Source organism: Manacus candei, unplaced genomic scaffold, assembly GCF_025592945.1.
Source record: "Manacus candei isolate 608988 ecotype Guabito, Panama unplaced genomic scaffold, ASM2559294v1 h1tg000050l, whole genome shotgun sequence".
Classification (NCBI taxonomy): domain Eukaryota; kingdom Metazoa; phylum Chordata; class Aves; order Passeriformes; family Pipridae; genus Manacus; species Manacus candei.
In genome coordinates this window covers 18,818,711-18,841,529 of record NW_026138098.1, presented here as the reverse complement: position 1 = coordinate 18,841,529, position 22,819 = coordinate 18,818,711, and the positions used below count along the sequence as shown (strand labels likewise).

Sequence of the window (22,819 nt, the reverse complement as noted above, 5' to 3'; positions counted from 1 at the left end):
CAGCAGAAATACAGAAAGATTGAATTTGTATCTAACAGGTAGTTCAGGGGAGTTCTGCTGAAATAAGTTTGCAACAGCTTAAATTAAGTGGGAGGTGTGGATCCTTGGGGAGAGAGTTCTCTGAGCAAGCCAAGTACTGTGCTGTTTTGTGTTTTCACAGGTCTTAGAAAGCTCGGTTTCTCAAAAGGAAGTTTTCCTCGGTGCCCTGTACAGCTGTTTAAACAGAGCCATCCTATACTGCCTATCCAGACCTCAACAATCACTGCCTGAACAGTTTAATGTCCTGAACACTCTCAATGTCCTGCAGGAGCACTGGGACATTATTTTTGCAACTTACAACTCAAATAATAATTTTATCATTTGCCTAATGTACTGCCTTTGCCAACTGAACTCGGGCAGGTACAAACCTTCATCTCATTATAATGTTTGTTTACATCTCTGTGCTGTATCTATGGAAGTAGGTGCAGAGGGAGAGATTTCACAGAACTTGAGTAATATCCATTTTGAGGAATCATTAGAAGCTGAGATTGAGCTGGATCCAGCATGTCCAGCAGGTGCAGAGGGAGAGATTTCACAGAACTTGAGTAATATCCATTTTGAGGAATCATTAGAAGCTGAGATTGAGCTGGATCCAGCATGTCCAGCAGTCTACTTCAGAGTAGTAACTGGGGTTAAGAAGCTTGAACTGGTTTCAGTGGAGCTGGCTCACGGGCCCATCAGTAAAATGAGAGTTTGGAAATCCTCCTGGGATGTAGACTAGAATCTCTCCACAAGCATGCAGGTGGCCATTATCTGAGACATCTGCATGGGCTAATGTAATGAAATGTTTTTTCTGATTCAGCAGCTATTCGTGTGCAGGTACATTTAAAACATATATAAAAGTGTGCATGGATCTTGTGAATCTTTCTGTTATTGTTACTTGGATCTCAGCTGCAAAGTCTGGGTCGTACTGAGGTTGGGAGTTTTGCCATTGACTTGTGTAGGGCTAGAGCATCCATACCTGCTCTGTTTGCTGTTCTTACAGATGATATACCAGATGTACTTTTGTGTAAGCTGGGGAGTTATTTTGGAAACTTAGTTTTGTGGAAGGCCAGTAGTTTATTCACTATAATGATGTTTCTTGTTTCATTGAAAGCCTTCTGTACTGCTTAGGTGGTTTGGATTAAATCCATTAATAGAGTATCACATGGGAAATGAGCTGTACTTTCTGATGTCTTCTCTTGATTGTTCTTATTCCAGTCAAATAATAATTTCCAGGCCAAAGCTGTTGAGATGGGGTAAGGATTGCTTGTATGTAGTAAGAACAGAAACATTTTTTTAAAAAATTAATTACAGAAGTGTTTGTGTTATCCAAAAGCCAAACATAGCAAAGCCAGAGAATCAGAACTGTGGTAATTAAAAGAAAATCAGACATAAAAATGGCAGCTTTGCCATACAAGACATACAAGATGCCCAGTGGAGGTGCAAGAAAGCTGGATGCAGACTGGCTACATCAGTACAGGCCCGTGTTTTATCTGATTGAGATGAATGGTAGATACAAGTGCAGGAAGAAGTGCAGGGATAAGGCATGTACAGCCGAGTGATCTATAGGATCTCAGTGACTGCTCCTTGACTTTGAACACCAGACCAGCACTGATTTAGTTCCCACTTCCTGTAAATTCTGTGGTATTGTCTGATTGGTGCAAGTCCTCAAGCCTGGAAATATTGATCTACCAAATGAATCAAGTATGAGTGGATGTACAGAAACACCTGTAGCTTTTTCACTGTCCTCAGTTTGCTCTAAGTCTGGTTTCCTCACCTGCCCTCCTTTTTTTTTCCCCTCTTCATCACAGCTGTTCAGAAGGTTTTGGGGTGGATGCAAAACCAAAGCTGGCTTCTTATCACCAAATTTTTCTTGCACCCAGTGAAGAGGAAAAGGGCAGCCTGCCTACTCCAGATGATGGTAATTTATGCCACAGATTACCTTTGGCTTACAGAGCAGGAAAGTGCCTGGCCTAAGCAGTTATCAGAGCAGCTTGTGCAAGTGTTACTTATTTCCTCTGCTGTGTATAGACATTGTAGGCATAGCACAGATAAAGGAAGTTGTGCTAAACAATTACTTGTGCTACATGCCTTTTTATTCAAAAGTCATGCTCAACATCCTCAGGAGTAATGGAGATCTCTCCCCTATGTTATGGCCAGTCAGTGGCCAGACACATACTATTTGTAGTTCTACTTCTTTTTTTCAAGACCCATATAGAGCTTGTGTCTGTCTGTTATACACAGGAAGAAACATTTTGCTCTTTTAAGAGAAACACAGGGAAAATTTTGGGTTGAATTCAGTGTGAGGGCTGTCAGCTGAAACCTATGGCAGAGCAGCGTCCTTTCTTTTATTTTTTATTTTTTATTTTTTAATATGTATTGGCTTGGTTATGATGCAACTTCCTTGTACAGTATCCTCCTACTGTGTCAAATTGTTTCTTGACTTTGTTACTTTCACCCCTCCATATCTAATGATGTTTGGCAACATTATGTCCTTTATGTGCTTTGCATTCTCTGTATGATAATAAGATCATCAAAATTCTGATGAGATTGTTTTCCAAGGTAGAAACCAGTTAGACTCATCTGTCACTCCTACTTGTTTCTTTCAGGGAGTTGAATATTGTAAAAGAAATGTCCTGCTGTTTTCTGTCTGTCTAACTACTCTGGTTTAGAACCTGTCGAGGCAATAGACAAAAAGGAACAACTCCACTGACTCCAGCAGTTACTCTGGACCAATGCTGTTCCAAATTAGATGGTTTTGCTCTATCTGTTGCTTGATTCTTTACACAAAAAAAATGATTTTCCATTTATAGGTTTTTTTTGTTTCCTAGTCCATCAGGAGATTCTGAGAACAGTAGGAATCATCTGGAAGCAGCTCATTTCTCAGAGGCGGCAGGCTCTGGAGGACACTTACAAGATGGATCTTTCTGTAAAAGGAAATGACAAAGAAAGGGACATGAAGATAACAGAGATCACTCCTTTATGGGAAGAAATTATGACAAAAGCTTGGCAGCACTTGATAGGTCTCTGTTTTTTTATGGAATATTCATTGTAGTAAGCAAAGGTATTGCAGTAAACGGAGTGCCTGATGGAAAGCTGCCGGTTCCTTGGTTATACCTTTCCCCTGCACATCACCTGCTGGATAAAGCAGATTATCAGTTTCTCTCATTCAGGACTGGGATTGCTTTCTGTGTCATAACCAGCCCTTCTCTAATCACCTGATGATGTTGTAGGGTTCATGCTGCGCTGCAAGAGAGAGAAATCTCCTTAAATCGTGTCTCATAGGAAAATTTAAAAGGGAGGATATTGGGTGAAGTCATTGAAATGTGTGTAGTGCTGCAGTGATTCAAAGTTCATGTCTGTGTAATGAAACTGATCTACAGCAGACCTCTGTGAGGCTTTTAAACAAAACCTGAGAAGTATGTGTTAGTTCAATTGTCATACAAATAGAAGAACAGTCCATCTGGAGTGAGGCACTGCCATATTGTTTTGTCTTCTGTAATGGGGATACAACCCCTCTATCTTCTGAAAGGCTCAGCTTTAAGTCTTACATGCTTTTTTGTCTGTTCTGGCCTACAGCATCTGAAAAGAAGCTTCTCCAAAATAAATCAGGGCCAGGCCTGTCACAGAGCAAGCACAATTCCTGGAGCGAAAGCCTGTCTTCAGCTATTAGGTCCATGCCTGGCCGAAACACAAAGGAAATAATATGCAAATCAGAGGTAAATTTTACACTTTGTCTTTTCTGCCTTGGTCACTGGTCTGCCTTTTTTATGTCTCTGGAGAGTTTGTCTGGATTTGGGAGGCTTCTGAGTGTGTCTGTTAATTGACTTGCTCCATTGTAAACTCGACACCTATTGCAATTGAGGTTCCTTTTCTAGGCTGCTATAAATAATCACAAAAAAATAGTGAGCTGAAGAACTTCTCTTAACATATAATGTAATAATGCATACTTTTTGCATAAAACCCAATTATTGCACTTGAAAGGAAAAACCTGATCAGTCCATATATGCTTGTACTTAGAGGGCTCTGCTTGGGGCAGAGCAAGGTGAGGAGATGCCACTTTTGCTGCTGCTTCTCACTTGCATTACTTATGTAAACCTTGTCCTTCAGACACTGAATTAGTAGAAAGCATCAGGTATTATCATAGCACTGTCCTTCCATTTTCTACTCTATATGAAGTATTAAAGGTCCAAATTTTAGTTTAGCTCCTAAAGAAACAAGTAGTATATAATCCAGGGATGGATTTGGAGGGTATACAAAATACTGTCAACAATGCAGCTGAACTATCTTATCTATTTGTGAGCTCCTCTTTTGCTGAAAGAAAGGGCCATTTCCATGTTTTTGCTGGGCATTTGTCAAAAATAGAAACAAGAAGCACCAAATAGATGTTACTCGTAAGTGTGTTAGGACTAGAGTGACTAGCTATAGGGAAGGGCAGCAGTGCATTGGCAGAGTATTCAGAGTTTTAAACCAAGCTTGTGTTGTTGCAGTGCCTAACATGTTAAGGTCTTTTTTCTCCTGCTGAGGAGACAGTGTGTCTATTATAGCATCACTTTAGGGATACTTAACCCTCTAGCTCAAGCTATAGCAGATTGCAGCTTTACACCCAGTGATGCCTGGTTCACTTCCAGGTGTGCTGATCAGGAAGACTGCAATACCCACCTAATGTGTCTGGTAGTACCTTACTGAGCTGCAAGTGTTTTCTCAGCATGCCACAGCATCCTTCTCATTCCTTAACATCACTTTGCTGCTTACAGAGGGAGCAAGTTCTTCCCAGGTACATATGTATACCATGATGTCATACTACAAGAGAGTCGACTATTTGCCCTGGGGTCTGTTTAATTATTTTTTAAAATTAATTTTGATTATTACAGCTGATTACACCTCAGTGAGCAATGTAATTGATATTTGTAAATGTATCCCAAGGAACATTTTGTACAACATGGTTTTTGCCGTTGAAGGTTAAAGACTCCGTTATTGGTTTTTCCCTAAATATGCCCACATCATTAGTTCCTCCAGTGAAAAGGTTGCCATCTGGAAAAGGCAGCATGGAGACATTATTCAGGCACAAGTGCATGAAATTGGTGTTTCTATATCTTCTGTCTCTCTTCTGCAAGGAAGCGGCTTGTAATTAAAGGAGCTGGGTTTGGAGGAAACATTACTCACTTGGTGTTATTCCTTATCATGTCAAGTACTGACAGCTCTGTAGCTCTGATAAATTGTTCTTCTCCATAAGATAGGAAGATACAGCTCCGAATGTTCTCCATTCTCCCCTTCCCACTTTCTCCCTTCAGCCTCCCTTCAGAGTTTGATGCACTTTTTAGAGAGGTGAAATCTAAGAGGACGAAAATTTATTTGCTTCTGAACAGCCCTCTTCCTTCATACATTTACAGTGAAAAAGTTACATAAAAGGTTACATTAAAAAAAAATGGTATTTGTGCTTCTAATTCATATTTTTGACCACTTTGGTAGTCACTTAAAAAAGTGCCATAATACAATTTTGCATCATTTTCTGTGTCTCAGGTGGCTTCTATATTCACTTAGGAAAGTGATTTGTAGATACTGGCCTCTACCTTCACTACTGCTGGTAAGAACTTATGTCCTACAGCAATAGGCACCTGGTTGAAACATGAAGAAAAGTAACAGTATGAACTATGTAGTGAGAGACAAAGACTTTAAATCCCATAGTGAAATAAAAATATTTGCATTTACTGAGAGCTAAGCATGGTCTTTCCAAACTGAGTAAAACTTACTGAGAAAAGTGCAGAAATTAAGCCAGGATTTCAGACCTTTGCCCAATAGAAGGAAAAAATGGGTTGGCTACTGGGTTTTGCTGTCAAAATCTAGGATTTAATTTTAAGGTTAGCAATGACTGCTTTTGATATTTTCAATAAGCTGCAAGAGCAACAAAGGACCACTGTAACAATTGTCTTTCAGTCAACTGTAAATCAGTTAACAGCTTCTACCATGCAGTGTGCTGAGGTTCTTTAGCAGTGCCTGAGCAAGGCTGCAAGCAGCCTATTTCTAACTCCTGTAAGACACACTGCCTCAAAGCTGTAGATATGGCTACTATTCTTTACAAGAAATACAGAGCCTCCTCAGTTTTACAGGAGGCCTGATCATGTCTGTCCTCTTTTCTTTTGGTTCATTAATTACATTCCTCTATGCCAGAGGCCCATATAACTTGAAAGAATGAAATAGAAAAGTCTTGTTAATCTCAGTCTTCAGAATAAAGAGGTTAAGAGACCTCTTAACTTGTAATTGCAAAGCCAGAAACTTTATATTAGGATTTTGGTCAGCAAGTATATGCTTGTGATGACAGCTATAGATACATCTGACCTCCTTTGTGCTGATTTTGTCAGTCTTCAAGAGGCTTCCTCCCAGTTTGAACTCTTAAGGATTTTTTTACTGGTTTGATGAACAGCTTGGTTTTGACTTGGGTTTTTTTTGTTGTTGTTTTTTCTTTTTAGTTTTCTTATGTGTTTATTCACCAGGCTTCTCTTAGGCCAGCAACCAAAAGTGTTGTTGTTACAGAAAAGTATTGGTTTGTTATACCAGGAACAACCATCTTTTCAAATTTCACAGCCAGCAAAAAATTTTTAAAAATCCTTTCATATGTAACACTCACTCTTATGATAAACATGGCTAGTATACCTAGTATAACTAGTGATTCACCTGTGGCAGTACTGCATTGTATTTTGAGAAGTATTTAAACATAACATTTCCACTTACCCAACTCCCAAGTGGGAGTTTGAACTATAGGCTTAAATTCCTTCTGCGCTGGAAATGTAAATCTCTACATCAACACTTACAGGAGTTTTTTAATGTGTGTTGTACAATGCTAGGCTTACTTACCTAAGACAAATAATAGCTGCATCATAGTTGTGGAATTAGCCCTATCTGAGGCAGGGCTCTCACTCCACATGATTCCATCAGGGAAGAACACTGGGGCTCTATTTGCTCCTGGCTGTCCACGCTTTTGCAGTCATGGTTACAGTTTTTGGGGAAGAAGTAGATGTCTGTGCACAGATGTCTGTTCAAAAACCTGTATTTTAGAGCATAGTTTTAAAGAAGGCTTTTCAAGCAAAAGTGTCTGATGTTGAAGCGGAAAGGTGATGATTTATTCCAAGGCTGTTGTCCCCAGGACATAAAATCACTGTTAGCTCATTTTGACTTCTGTAAGAAAGAAGCTTTATCTCATGATTTTACAGAGCCTTTGCCATTATAACTCAAGATGTCAATGGCAACACTATACCAGCAGCTGAACTCAGAGCTAAGTAGTGGACCAGTGCCTTCAAATAGTAGCTACTTCTTTCCTCCATTTTTATAGCATCTTTCAATAACTGACTGTAAATTGTCTGATGCTTATAAGCCTTGGTTTTCAAACAACTGCATCAGAGAATGGTTGTTTAAGGGGAGAGAAGTATGCAATGTAGTGAAGAGAAGAACAGGGTTGAACAAAAACCTTAGGTTGCTAAATAAAATATTAGCTTGCTAATTTTGGAGGAAGGAGAGTCAAGACCAACTTAGCAGTTCATAGTAGGTGAAATGAAGAAGATAGAAATATTTGAAACATGATCACCACTATTATTTAAATCTTTTTCTTACCAGTCACTCAGTTGGTCTTTTATCAGTTTTTCAAGTTAACTGCATTAAAACAAGCAAACATTTAATGATATTTCTTTGAAAAGTGCATCATTTGTGTAACATGTTTATCTTCATAATAGAAGGATAATTAACATCACTAATTATCTAATTAAGTTCATTAACTATCCACCAACAGTGCACCGTGAAGTTGACATTATGTTCTTCTGTCAACAAATGCTTTGATTTCTTAGGAAGTAATTAAAATGTAAATTAGCATGTCATTAAATGCACAAGGGAACTTTGGAATCAAATATTCATTTCAAAACTGCTCATAGCACACATTTTTTTTACTTCAATGAAAGCAGGCACTTTACTATTAATGATGTATATTAAACAATTTCCATTATAATATTATTGTCTTGTTTAATAACTGGCTCAAAGCTAAATTACAGCATGCTGCAGCAAGCTGGAAAAAAGTTTCTTTAACTTTGAACAAAGAAATTTTTATGTCCTCTTACATGGATATCTGACATACTGCTCATTTATAATTTTCAGATTGTTTACGATATCATAAAGAAATAATTCAACAGGTCTATGTAAGATGAGATTTGCATGAAAACATAAAATACAGAGCTATTTCATGTTATGTGATACAAATAACTGACCTTTCTGAAATGTATGGGAATAATTTCCACATTTATTGAAGATAACTGTTTAACAGAGAATTGGAATAGAAATGTTGTATGAAGATGAATACAAACTTTTAGGCTGACTCAGATTCACAGGCCCCTCACCCCACAGTCTGTCCCCTAAAAATTCATTACAGGTTGCTGTCATTGTGTATGACAGCACAATGCACAGGAGAAAAATCAGTTATGTCTTTCTTGATTTACTTTTCATCATAAAACCTGCGATACAAGAGATATTATCACTTACAGATTTTTTGTGGGTAATTCTTCAGAGGGAGTTTTTCTGTGTTTTTAAACTCAGTGCTGTTCTGTGGCAGTGAAGTCCCTTCATTGAATTACACATTGTATAACAAGATGTCTGTTATTTCTCCTGCATATTTTTTTTTAAATATACTTCTGCCTTTCAAGCTAGAGATTGTGTCTGGGTCAGGTTTAAGCTTGGATATAAGATTTCAGTAAGTGGAATTTAATGTTTAAAGCTCTTGGCATCAAAGTCTCATCTTTCAAGAGCTGCTGGTTGCAGAGTTTTATTTTCACATAACAAAGATGATGCCAAATGAGTAAACAGTGTTAACATGGATGAAAGAGGAGTTTTATTCGGTTTCAGAGAAACCCTAGAAACAAGTGCTAGCCACTGAAACTATTTTTTTCTTTGCTGAATACACAAAAAGACAAATAATTTTTCAGATTTCTTGTTTCAAGTATGTCTGTTTTCTTCCAAAATTTTGATGCAACATTTTATTTATAGTAATTTGAAACAAAATTGTTTGAATTAAGTTGCTTTATATGGATTGTTTGATTCAAAAGCCTAAAGTGGCAATTTAAACTGAAAATTAAAGAACAGAAAATTAGGGGAGGTCCTAGATATCTCTGCAAGATTGACATAAATATTTCTTCTAAGTGAGGGTATAGGTTGCTAACTGTGCTGAAGTCTGTGACCATTATTTCTCATTGTTCTCACCTTTGCTAGCAAAATTAAAGTTTGGTTGTACCTATCTGTGTTCTATTCATGCTTTCTGCTGCAGAGAAGCTTTTACTACAGGCACTAACAAAATCCAGAAGTAATCTTATCACCTTCAAGTGTAAGTAATTTTAGAAAAATTATTGTTTTGAGGGTCAGGAGAGAGATGTTTGTATTCTGTACTCTGAGCTCTAAGCATAAGATAACATCTACAGAATTCTTTCATCAGCTAAAGGATTAGAAGAGCACATTTTTCTTAAATAAAATCCATGATTCAAATGTGCATGAGGCTTTTGGACAAATGCATTGATATAGTATGTAATAAAGCCCTAAGATACATGCACCTGTAGAATGTCAGCATTTTAAATAGTAATAGGAAAATGGTAAGAACAAGTGAAGGCAAGAAGACTCCACTGCTATTCCCCATAATTCCAAAGTCTGACCTTCACCTTTCACTAGATATAAAAGCTAATGCCTCTGCTGTAACAGGATGGAAACTGAGTCCTCAAGAGGTTGAGTGTATTATCCCAAAGTCACAGAAGTCATTCTCAGAGGTAGGATTAAAGAACAAACATGCCTTAACTCTCATTGTGTGTTTTTGCTATTAGGAGACAAGTTATCTGTTCTCTCAGGAATTAATCTCTTCAATAGTATCATCTGTTGAAGGACTGTGTGTGTATGCACACATGCATACATATATATAGTTGCTATAGAAGTAGACCTGCTTCTGTACTTCCTGAGTTTAGCTGATAAACACAGTGTGGAAGTCTCATCACATATACACCATACTTCAGGGTTACCCTTTGAAACCTACCCCTGTGTGTGGGTACATTTATGATGCACTGAAATATGGAGGATTTTCTCATTAAGTCTGCTATTCCCCAACCAACTGGCAATGCCAGGAATCCATCCATGATCCTTAGGAGCAGTTGGCACTCTGCATTAGCCTCCTAGCGGGTTGAGGCACAATGCTTCCATGCAATACTTAACTGCTGGAACTCAGTCTGTTGAAAAGCTAAATGAATTTTGGCAAAGCAACAATAAAATCCACATAGCAATAACAATTTTGTGATTCAAAAGAGCCTGCGAACACCATCAGTGTGGAGAGTCTATGTGAAGGACTAGGATAAACCTCTCTTTAATCTGCTAAGGAAAACATTATCTGCCTTAGCTTAATGATTGTTACTTTGTAACTAGTGAAACAATTTTTCCTCTTATGAAATGAACCTACTTGTTTCCTAGTGCGTACTTGATTACCTGAAAAGTAGTCTGTTCACAAGATGGGTGACGTTGTTTGCACAGGGTAGTAGTGCACCCAGTCTCTGATTCACTATGTTAGATTAGTAGCAGTAGTAGACTTGGAGATGTTAAGCACTTTGTCCCTGTCTAAGTAGAACAGGGCTGGTGAATTGGAGACTCCACCCAGCTTTAGTAATTTACTATAACACTCAGATGCTTCTTCGTAAAACTGCCATGGTAGCTGTAATCCTATCCTCCACTTGTGAGCCAGATGAGGAAGGGGTTGATTGATTTATTCTCTGTGATTTAGCAAGAAAGGACCAGAAGTATTGACCTTTAATTGCACACGTCAGAAGGGGAAATTCTGATTAGATGTGTGGAAAAAGGAGGAGCATGAGAACTGCCATGAATACAAGATAGGTTTTACATGTCAAAAGAGTTTAGACTCAAAACTTTACTGACAATCTCACCCTGTGGCTATGTAAGTCATAGTGGTTCAGGAATTTCTGTGAAGAGATTATTGGGTCTAGATGGGGACTGCAAAAATCGTTTGCTTTTTTGAGAAAGTGTCTCCTTCCTGACTAAGTCACATCCTCAGAGACAGGAGATCCACACTGGTTAGAGCAGTCCAGAGGTCAGAGATGGGATACGGGGCTGCTGAGAGGGGCAATGCTGCACCACAGGTAGATGCAATTTAATATTGAGCTGCTGGGTAATATATAAGAAAAGCTTGACAATTTGCTCTTTATAAAATGGCATTTCCTTTGTGTTCTATTTAATCAGCTTTTCTGTTTGATTCAAGATGTGAAATATATCACATTAGTGTAATGTAATTTTTCTCATTCTGATGAGAATTTCCTGTTTCCTTCTTTTGGAATTATCATCCACAGAGCTTTTAAGTATTATCAATTGTCACTTTTGAGGTTCAAGTGCTGTACATATATTTTCTGTGTTTGTATCTTAAATACTTGGATTAAAGGCAAATCTGCCCCCCTTTCCTAGCAGAAAACCTGTACGTAAAAGTTGTGAAATACATACCTAAACACAGCCCTAAACACAGTGATTTCTTGAATCAGGGTCATCAGATCTGTTTCTGCCATGCACAAACTCTTTGCCACTGTCACATATGCTATTTAAATGCAATTTGTGGCATGCCCCTAACATTACCTCCTGTTCTGTTTTCCTATACCCGTGGAATACTTTCTAAAAGCCTGATGATTACTTGAATAACTGTAATTAGATCGAAAAGCCTTCCTCATAGAATTGTGAAAGCCCAGGTTAGAGGAATAAGGTACGTGCACTCTTCTTGGAATATGAGATCTAATATCTGGTAGATCAGCTATATTAGAGTACTTACTATCTACCACTGGGAACATAAGAGTAGAAGGGATTTCCAAATTGGTTCATCAAATTGTTCCCCCCTCCCACTATTGCCTGCTGTCACCGTGTGCATCCTCTTTGTAGGCTTACCAGGCTGTTTCAAAGTAATTCAGGTTGGGTTTGCCACATCACCATCCCCTCTTCCCCTGCAACCAGGTCATAGTGACAGGAGGTTGTGGACTCTCCATCCTTGGAGGTGTTCAGGACCAGGCTGGATGCAGCTCTGAGTAATCTGGTCTAGTGGAAGGTGTGCCTGCCCATGGCAACGGGGTTGGAAGTAGGTGATCTTTAAGGTCCTGTCCAACTCAGAACATTCTATGGTTCTGTGATGTTCCAGAAGTTTACTTGTCTTAGTTTCCCCAACTATAAGCTAAAGACTTGGACCTCTTTCATCAAGACCTCTGAGACGTACTGGTGAAAAGTACTATACAAGAGTATATTACTTTTTTTGTTATAGCTGTGATGCTACATAAGTGCCCTTACTCTCTATGCTTATATGTTTATAATATTTATTTTGCTCAGAAGAGCTAAAATAGTGTACCATTATCATTAATTCTAGCCCTTACCAACAGGTGATTTAAAACACATGCTTCAAAACAGGTATGTGGGTATTGTCACTATCATCCATGGGATTATTTGCTTGGCACAGTGAGGGATTGAATATTCGGGCTTTCCTTTTGTCTTTTAGAAGTCCACAATTATTTTGTCTTGAAGTTTATTTTCATTTATTAAGAGTTTTGGCACATAGTTTTGTGTGCATGTGTGTTCTGTAATATATTCTGTAAAATATAGCCTTTAATTCTCCAAAGAAAGCTTCAAAGTGCAGAGCCCCAGGGACAGAATGTTTCTTAAGGAAAGAGCTGTGGTACATGTGGTGTCTGTATCATGCAACATGAGTTTATTATGGCAAGCCTGAATATTTATGAGGTGTGGGAATGTTAAGTGATCTAAACAGACATAAAGCATTCCAGATCTCAGTAGAGATTTGTTAACTTAGAAGTCACACCTCAATCTTTTTTCTTTTTTCTCTTTTTGACTGTTTTTTTTTTTTTTGGGGGGGGTGTTTTGGTTTGGTTTGGTTTGGGTTTTTTTACTGTTTCTCATTACAAGCAGTCTTTCAATTCCTTTAGTTGAAAGAAATTATAGAAAACTCACTCTCTGGATTTCCTCAGTGCTAATCATTTTCTCTCCTATTTGCATGAGGACTCCACACAGCAAGAGGAGAAATGATTTTTGGATCTATGGGGCTTTTTTGTTTTTTAATAGGAAAATAACTTGTAAATTCCATCACCTTTTCAAACTCTAAATACTGGCAGCAAAATTATCTGGTTCTACTAAGAATGTGATTGTCTAAGGCTGCAAAGTAGAGAAATCTGTATAAAAAAAGACTTAAAGCATGGTTTCATACTCAGATTTTTAGGAAAGGATTGATCAATATGGCCTTTTAGTATGCCCTTCCCTAAAATGCACATTATATTTCTTATATTTACACCTGTTTTTCTGCATATGGAACTTTATATTATGTAATACTACATTAACAATTATCAAAGCTGGCATATTGTTCTTGTTTAAAATACTACACTGTGACACTGTTGTATTTAATCTACTGTATAAAGAGTTGCCATTTTAAAGGATAAACACCTACATTTTTTAATGGAATCTTTTTAATTGTTAGAAACTTGTTTGCACTAGTTGTTCATTAAGAATTATAGCGTAATTGTTTTAACTGAACACTTAATAAATAATAGTCTGGTCTATATTCTCCATGTTTATTGAGTATCTTTTTCAGGTTTTGGTTTTGTTGGTTGGTTTGGCTTATGTAGGTTTTTTTTCCCAATCATCTCCAATTTTTTTAACTGTTCATTTCATTTTACAGCCAAATGGTTTTCCTGTGGGGATGATCAATAGGGACATGTTCATCTGGTTGAAGATGGCTAGCTGTAGGTCATTTGGAAACCAAACTGGATAGTCTTCAGTTGACCAGATGTCAGAATTTTTCCTTCTTAGGACCATTCATATGTTTCAAAGGCTAGGAGTTGGGTCAGTGAGAATCTTTGCAATGTGGGCTTTGACCTTAGGGGTCTGAACAGTGACCATGAGTGAAATATAGATTATGAGCACCTTTGAAACAGCTTCCAGTAGAGCACTGACTTGGCTTGAGTGGCCTGTGAGTATCTAAAATGGTTATTAATACTTGGAGGCATTGGCTGTCTACTCTGAATGGCTTTTGCCCTATGTCCACATACAACTGATCTCAGCTCTTCTCCTGTACTGAGCCTGTCTTAACAGCAGAGATGCTGTTGCTTTCTAGGTCAGGCTTTATGGGAGTTTTATATGAATTATGGAATAGTTTTGTGAGGCCACAACTGTGATTACAGGTTTAATGATGCTTTAAACAAACAAAAATATAATGACTTTCATCAGTGTAAAACAGGAGCTTCCTGCAGGGAAACACCAATAAATGTGACTTCGCGGCAGGGGTACAGACCTGGCTGGCAGCCAGCAGTGATCAGCACACCACACAGACCTTGTATGTTAACTTAATTATAGCACAGTGCAAGCAGCAGCTAGACAGTTTGCTGTGAGGAATCACCACCAGTGGGGCACAGAGTCCATGCATTTAAAAATTACCCACCTGATCCGTGGCTTTAGGTAGTGAGAGGCCAGGACTTTGACAGCCAGTTTAGCCTCGTGCTGTGACTCACAGAAATCTCACCTTTGTCAGGGAAGCTCAGGTGGTCATGAGAATCTTCAAATGGTGCTAGGGGCACTCTCATCTCTCCTATACAATCTCTGAACAGCTTCTGCCTTCTCTGCCACCTCTAATCCTTAGGAATTTATCAAAGGACAGATCAATTTATCAAAGGACACTTTTGCTACTTTCTGTAATGCAGTTAATGGTCAACCACTCCGAATCCTGTTTTTTAATTTCATGGCTTTGGTGTACCTTGTGAAAGTTTCTGGGAAGGCTGAAGAATCTTATATTGACTTCAGAATCATGTTCAAGTAAGCCTGCATCTTTCCAACATATTTGGCTGGCACATGGAACAGATATTTCTAGTTTATTTGGATACTGTGGGAATTCTGGGGATTCTGCTTCTTTCAGTAGTGATTAGGAGCATTATCCTGAGTGAGGTCCTGATGTGTTGTACTATTGACTTAAGGGGAAAAAGAAGTTGCTCTTTCAGAGACCTTTTATTTGAAAAATTTTAAAGCAAGTTTGCCCAGATCAGACATAGCAGCATGTAGTTGTAATAGGATAGCTAGAATCTTTTTCTGGGAAATACACTGTCAAACAGGAGAATTTTTACCTGTGATTGTTATTAAGAAGGTTGTGATGCTGAACTCTTCCCAGGTGGCCACTTGTCAGCAGTTACACCAAGAGATAATGAGCAAGGAGAGGAACAGCTGGAGCAGCTATTCTTGTGTTTGCTTAGAAAAGTTAGAGTTACAAGACTCAAACAGTCTCATGAGTGTTAGACAACCTTTTAAAACAGAGTTCTATATTGGTTCTTCAGTTATCTTCATGCAATAAGATGAAACAAGCCAGTAGCTTACTTGGCAGTTGTTTAATGCTTCAGCTATACACACAGCCATTCCATATGCTTTGCCTTTCTGATCAGGAAACAAAAATGGCTGTAATAGCATAGAGCAGCAGAGGCAGTTATTGTGGATGTCGTCTTGCACTAGCACAACTCTCAAAGTTTCCAGTTCTAGAGCTAGCTCAGATATCTTTGCATCACAATCCCATTAAACTGTGTATTTATACACCAAGTCACGTGTTGCCAGAGGACTTAGGCTCCTAAATCTCAAAAATGTGTTTTGAAGCAGTTAATCTTCTGTTTTAGAAAAGGAGATCTAGACCATACCTTTGTTAGCATTTTCTGTTTATGCAGAAAGGATCAGGTGGATCATATAGATCCTTACTTCAGTCAAGGTCTCTACAACAGATAAATGTCTTTTATGCTACTTGCAGTACTAAGTCAGCTTCAAAAGAAGAAGCCTTAAATTTTATTTGCTGTTTTCTTTTTCCTTTTGAGTAGTTCTACTAATGACCCTTGTTAAGATCATGACTACAGTGTAAGTGTGTAACTTGCTCTCAGATGATTGTCTCATCATTGTACTGTCTGGAGAGCCACCAAAGTTGCAGACACAGGCCATATTCCCTACTTGTTCTGGTAAAAGCCAGAGCAACTAATGCCTGCTTCTGTCCCTCACAGAATTTATACCTGCAGCAACTTGGTGCCATGTGTTCTGATGTTTCTTTTAGGGATTTGTGTCATGTATGGAACGGTACCGAAGAATTGGACAGGAGCTGTATGCCTCTTTGTACAAGAACCACATACAGGTAAAGAACAGGAATATTGTGCAACAGCTTTCTGTTGTTGAAAGGTTGCTCTTGGACTACCCTGTGAAATCAGGCATTTTAGAAGTGAGAGGAGTAGTATGTATAAAGAATTGCTGAGAGTCGATGAGACGATACTCCATCCCTGACATTACCACTGAAGGGTGATACAGACAGCATCACTCAGCAATTGGATTACCCACTTTATTTTCAGGAGCCTTTTTTTCTTTTTTTTTAATGAATTATTCCACTCTCACAGTGGCAGCAATGAAAGTGAGGACTATGACTTTTTTTTTTTTACCTTAGCAGCCAGTAAAACTTTACAAAGAGATCTCAAGCTTACAGATAGTAAAATGTCACAGGTGTGTTTCTGTTTCAGGATTGGCCATCAGAGACCAACAAACTTTTCCTTCTTTGAAAATCTCACCTCTTCTCTCCTTTAAATTGATATTTTAGTGCCCCCCAACTCCCTGAACACACCTACTAAGTAGAAATAATTAATTTTGTGCCTAGCTGGGAGGGAGCACAGTTACTTCTGACTGAGACATTCAGACTGTGTTTTCAGCGAGCATGATTGTTGCCATTTGACAGACACATTTGCCAGAAAAAAAATGAAGTGAATAAAACCTCTGTGATGCAGTTCTTCTGACTCACTGTTTTTGAGTTGGAAATCTAATGAAAGCAGCCATTTGCAAGTTTGTGACAGGCTTGTATTTGTCACCGTATCTTCTAGTCCAACTATCACTGGTTTGACTAGCAAAATCTCCTGCAGCACACTTCCAGTGGTCAGTTGGGCTTGTGTTTGCCAGACCTGCAGAGTTCCCTCTGCATTTATCTCCATCTGGTAGGTTGGGCACATCCCTCTGAATCACTGGGGTGATGCCAGTGGTGTTTGAGGGGAGGGAAGAGTCCAAAACATGGCACAAAGTGGTTCTGTCCCGCAGATGCAGCAGTGTGGTTACAGCAAAGCAGCCAAGGACTGGATGATACTTGAGGAACAGCTTTTCTACAGAAGGGGCCCATGGACAGATGCATCACGATCCTTGGAGCCACGATGGATTCTGGATCGTTATGAGGGGCCTTCACGAATGAGGAGGAGGAGGATTCAAGATGTGAACACTCGAGCAGCAATGATGAGAATGAAGAGTGAGGTAGAAAGCTTTTGCAAGAGGTGCACAATTTCTGGGCTGGTGACTTTATAGAATCACAAAATCATTAAGGTTGGAAAAGACTTCCAAGATCATGGATACCAACCTTTGAAAAATACGTGCATCTCTTCCCTCTGGTTCTTATCACCTGACTCATCAATATGCTGTGCCATGCATAGAGAACCCACTGAAGGGGTCTGGTTTTAAGAAGATAAGAGAGGCAAGAGAGGTTGCAATGTGTTTAACAGCAACAGAATGATTTTCCCTCTTTTCTTGTATACAATCTCCCCAGACTGAGGACAGTATAACCTGTCCATACTTCTCTGCTTGTAGTATCTCAAGGATGTAGTGCTTCCCAATGTATGCAACAAAGTCCAGTTAGAAGGCTGCACTGTCCTGTTAGTCTTGTGCTTATCAGGGCTGCTAGAACTGGTGAATGATCCAAAGGGGAACTAGAGTAGTTTAAACTAAACATTGAACTGTATATGTGGGGTATGTACTATTGTCTGCCTTTCTAATCTCCAAGTGCCAATACTATCAACCAGAAGCTGAAGCATTTCAGAATGAGGTTCCCATATCTAAGACATTTGCAGCTTTTATGTAAAGCTTGGATTCTCGCAGTTTCCTGTGGAGTGGGTGGTATGATTTTTATCCTATAACTGGCCTCACACAGGGTCTTCATTGAAGAGACAGTAGTCCTTTCGCTTAATTGTTGACGTTTGTTCCTTTGAGTTCCTTTCCGAGTTTATTTGAATTTTGAAGGCATTTATTTGCAACATAGTTCTAATCTGTGTTTTTCTCTGCAAAACAGTTTTGAGTTATGTTCACCTGTCTGCATATTCTACTCTGGTCATACCTAGTCTCTTTCCAGGTTCTCCTAGCAAACAGAAATGAAACAACCTCCCCTGCTGAAGTGAATCCAGGTAATCTTTTAGGGCTAAATTACATCATGAAGAGGGTGAACCCAAACAGTCAAAGATAATTGGAATTAGTGTATGGAGTTCTAGTCAGAATTTAATACAGTGAAAAAAACTTAGTGTCGGTGCTCTGAGCTAAAAAGTCTCTGTAACTTCTGGGAAAAAGCTGATGCAGTTGTTATATATACAAACTGTCTTCAGAATTTGCTACTCTCATTTTGCCATCTGAAAGATCTAAAGCAAAAAAGCTATCTTGAAATGAAAACTTTGGGCACTCTTGGGCACGTGGAAAGCTCCCAGTTGCTTTAAAATCAGAAGGAAAAGTGCAGCCTTTCCCCCTGCTTTTAGTAGACACTACGGTTCTACCTTTGAAACAGTATTTTAAACCAGGTTATAGATGGTACAGAGAAGTGTTATTAGGAATTGTAATTTTCCAAAAATGTGTACAAAATAATGAAGAGTGGAAGGAAATCAACAAGAATGTTAACATGCCAAACTGTTCAAAATAGAACCAGATTTTTCAAAATCTTATCATTTTCTCAACATTTTTAATTTTCCAAGGCCAGATTTTCTGTTACATAGACATAAAAAGCAGAGAGAGGTGAGGGGACTGAAATATGGTACAGAAGTCAAAAGTTTTTCAGAAAGGGCAAAAAAGGTAATTGAGAAAGAACTGTAGTTTGGAAATGTCAGTCTGTGGTTGTGGATTTCAGCCACCTGTACAGCTGCTCCAAGTCAAGATTCTAATGCACACTGTTGGAAACACGCAGTATTGCTGTACACTTTTCAATGTGATAGGGCCTAGAAAACAAGTGAGAGTGGAGGTCATAGTTACAGACTCCAACCAAGGAGTTTCTACATGAAAAGGGTTACAGTCTGCCTCAGTAAGAAGGCTCATCATGCCTTTCCTAACTGTATGGACTCCATGAATATGCAAAACTTGGGACATAGCTTGGGCAAGATGTAAGTGGATTGTCTCTCCTTGGGTTTTCTTAAGAGCTTGCTCAGTGTGTGTTCCCAGAAGACTACCATTTTAAATTTTTCCTAATTCCCATTTTAAATTTTTCCTAATTCCCTAATCTTCTGTGATTATAGGAATTTAGTCTGAATTATGACTGTCTGCATGTATCTGTCTTTAGTTCCCTGAACTAAGCATCCTTCTTCAGCAGTCACAGATTTTACTTCTCTCCTCCCTGTTTTTTGCAGATAAATAATGGTATTTCCCAAAGTAGAATAGATTGGGCGAAAGTCTAAATTGCAAATGCTTCTGGTGTCATCCAGCTGCCACTAAAACTGCAATCTCTTTTATGCTGATGTAGGAGACCTGACGTTAAATGGAGAAGAAAGAGAGATGGATAAGAAGGGATTGGACTCTAACCAGCTAACATTCTTTCCTGCTCTACATGAAAGTTTCCATTCAGAAGACTTCTTGGAACTGTGTGTGGAGAGACAAATTATATTGCAGGAGTTTGCAGAGAGTGAAAAGGTATGAAAGATGAACTAGAAAATTTTCTCTGGGGAGATGGCATTTTAGAGGCTGAATTGCATGTGAAGGCCTATCTCTTCCTTTCAGTTTGGGGTTCAGGTGGATTCAGGCTACAGTAGAAATCATCACTATCTCTTTCCTTACAGCAATTACAGTTTTCCAGCCTCTGTATGAACTCCTATGTAGACTTTTCTTGAAGAACAATAAACATTAACTCTGAGGTAACAGAAAAAAATTTGGGCATAGCAGCCAAGATACTCTCTTGTGGGATGGTATTGTCTGAATTTGCCTAAGACATGGCAAATTATGAGACCCTGAGAATTCTTGTCCTGCTCCCTCACCTTTACTCATGCTCAGAGCAGTGCCTTGATCAAATGTATTTACTATCTCTGGAAGAGTGTGCCAATTTTGTATAGGTTGATAGTTCGTTCACATCTCTTCCTGAGTTCACATCTCCCCATGAGTACTGGACAGATTCTTCTCTCTAAGGCCATAAAGATTTTCCCTGCTTCCTCTTTGGTACTTCCATCATGTGTCATCTTGTCAAAACATTACTGTTCCCTCTTTGTTCCTGCACTGGACTGGATGCCCTTCTCTTAGGTTTCTTCCCAACATAAGGAAGAGGCAGGTTCAGGAACACTGGGGGAAGACATGAGTTGTGGAGTAAATAGGGGTGACTCTTAGGAAGGTGGTAACTTTGATGTTGTCAGTTTAACCTCTTTGCTCAAAAGCCAGCATCCTGCCCTTTGCTTTCAGCATAGTTCCCACCATGGTGATTCCAGATCAAATCTTTGATGTTGGATATGCACTGCACAGAGCCATTTTCCACAAGACTGGGGAGATTTTGTCATGAGGAGTAGACATGACCTCATTCCCTCATCTTTTGCAGTGTACCTGTTTTTTTCAGTGACATCATTCCCCCACTGGCCCAAGAGTTAGCATCCCATGGTGGAAGCCAAGGGTCAGACTTTCAGTATTTCAACCCAGTCATCACAGTGCTGTGATAGTTGTACATAGATATAGAAATAGCTATTTTATTTCTCAATACCATCACCAAATTTTCTCGATGCTTTGCCAGTGGCCAGGGGTCGCATTCATGCTCTCTGACATGATGACTTCCTCATGCTATCAGAGCTGTTGGTGCAGTCTGTTTATGTAACATAATTCATTTACCTTCCCCTCCTCCTTTTGTCCCTTCCCCCCCATGCCTCTCCCCAGCAGAAGGAGACAGGCATGAAAATGCGAGGCATGTTTTCCATGCACTGATCTCATTTTGAGCCTTCAGGCTGTCTGTCTCTTCTCCATGTAACTCCGCAGGAAGCCATCAGAAATGCTAGGCATGTTTTTTTCCAGCAGCAGTCGCGGCGTTGCTGAGCTGACAGAAGTATTAACAAAAGCAGCGGGGGGTGACATTAGCTGTCCTGTGCTCACTTAGTGCACCGCTGTCCTGCCTTGTCAATGGCTGCCTCCTGAGCTGTTTGCACTTAAAGCAGGCAACTGGAGCCATCTTACCTCCTGCACTGCACAGAAAAGTCACTGTGATGCTTTGGCAGATATGGGATGGATTTCTGGAACACAGGGATAGCTCATGCCTGGAAAGTGGTCATTGTTTTATAATGTCACCCAGTGATATTTTTTTGCATTACCATTAAACAGATACTTTTGTATATATTCAGATATGTGAGATTTCTTTTTGCAGAAGCAGCAGATCAAATTATATTGATGTTGTCTTTTAGTTCAGATTCTGTTCTTCAGCAAGTTAAATCAGGAGAATATGAGCGCAGGTGGGGTATTGCTATGCTAATATCACTAGTCTTTTATCTTACTTGAAAAATGGAATAGAAAACATTTATAGGCATTCCTGCGAAAATAATCTTAAGTATTTAAACAAGATAAGTTTGCCACTTGGAATGCAAGAGAGCGTGAGTATAAAGAAAAAAGCAAATGGATATAGTTTAAGTACAGGCTAAAGGAAGCTGTTGAGTGGTTAGTCCCTGAGAGTGGAGATATGAAGGAGCAGTCAAATTCTGTATGTTTGAACAGCACCCAGACTATGCAAAGTTAAGCCTTTAGATATGTCTCTTTTTTGTTGGCTTTTTTTTTATGCAATAAACTACCCACAGAGAAATGCAGACAGGATGGAGGGTCAGGACAGTTTTGCAGATTAAAGGAGGATGGTGGGCTGGTAGTTGAGATACTTTATTGCTTCATCACCCTTACAGATGGCCTCAGCAGGGACCACCTATGAAAGCTGGGCAAAAGAACTGCTCTTGGTGTGCTTGGGACAAGTGTGACTTTGAACTCAAATCTGGGAATTGAGTCACTTCACTGATGAATGTTTGGAACTGGTGCTGTAGTTACAGTATCTATGTATATATGCCCAAAGCACAAGGTGGAGGTTTATTCCTGCACTCAAGTTAATGTGTGTAATTCACTAGGTGAATATATCAGACTGTGGGTGCAGATTTAAGGGTGTTGCTGTCAGGGTTGTTCTCTCAGAAGTTACTGAACTGTCACACTCTGGTTGCTTGATTATACATTTTGCTGAGGCTCCACTGAGGTTTTAGTGTGTACAGGTATACTGAGGCTATGTGCGGCATAGTCATGGGAGGAGATGTGGATGATGTTACACAACATGTACTGCAGCAGAATTTTGCAAGAGAAATGCAAATAGGAACCTGTTCTGACCTAATCTATCAACTTGCTTACCAAAAGGCAGAGCACTAACCTTTAAAATGACCCTACCTTACCAGCAGAGACAAGGAGATTGGATTCCTGTATCTGCAATCTGAGCACCAACTGTAAGATTGCCTCCCTTATCTTTACAATCCTAAGGTAGTCCTGCCAAACTGGTAATGTGTGTTTACTGCGTAGTAAGGGAAGAAAGTGTTGGAAAGCTCAGGGAATGGTTTTGGTGTAGAAATTCTGAATTTTGGAGAAAGGTAAATGTTTGTGTGCATGGAAGTCATTTGAGACCGTAAGAAATCCAAGCAGCTGAGGAAATGAATCTGAAGTTAACAAGCGAGCACAGCCTGGCAGAAATCTG

At 39.2% G+C, this 22,819-nt stretch overlaps 1 protein-coding gene across 1 annotated transcript in view; it reads left to right on the top strand.

The window, feature by feature from the left end:
* WDFY4 (WDFY family member 4) overlaps window positions 1-22,819 on the top strand; it is a 123,196-nt gene that overhangs the window by 47,162 nt on the left and 53,215 nt on the right. The window contains exons 36-43 of the mRNA XM_051800056.1: window positions 161-399; window positions 1,833-1,942; window positions 2,853-3,044; window positions 3,601-3,740; window positions 16,148-16,225; window positions 17,167-17,373; window positions 18,242-18,293; window positions 19,607-19,773. Coding sequence (XP_051656016.1) covers window positions 161-399; window positions 1,833-1,942; window positions 2,853-3,044; window positions 3,601-3,740; window positions 16,148-16,225; window positions 17,167-17,373; window positions 18,242-18,293; window positions 19,607-19,773 — 1,185 coding nt within the window. The remainder of the gene's footprint in view (window positions 1-160; window positions 400-1,832; window positions 1,943-2,852; window positions 3,045-3,600; window positions 3,741-16,147; window positions 16,226-17,166; window positions 17,374-18,241; window positions 18,294-19,606; window positions 19,774-22,819) is intronic.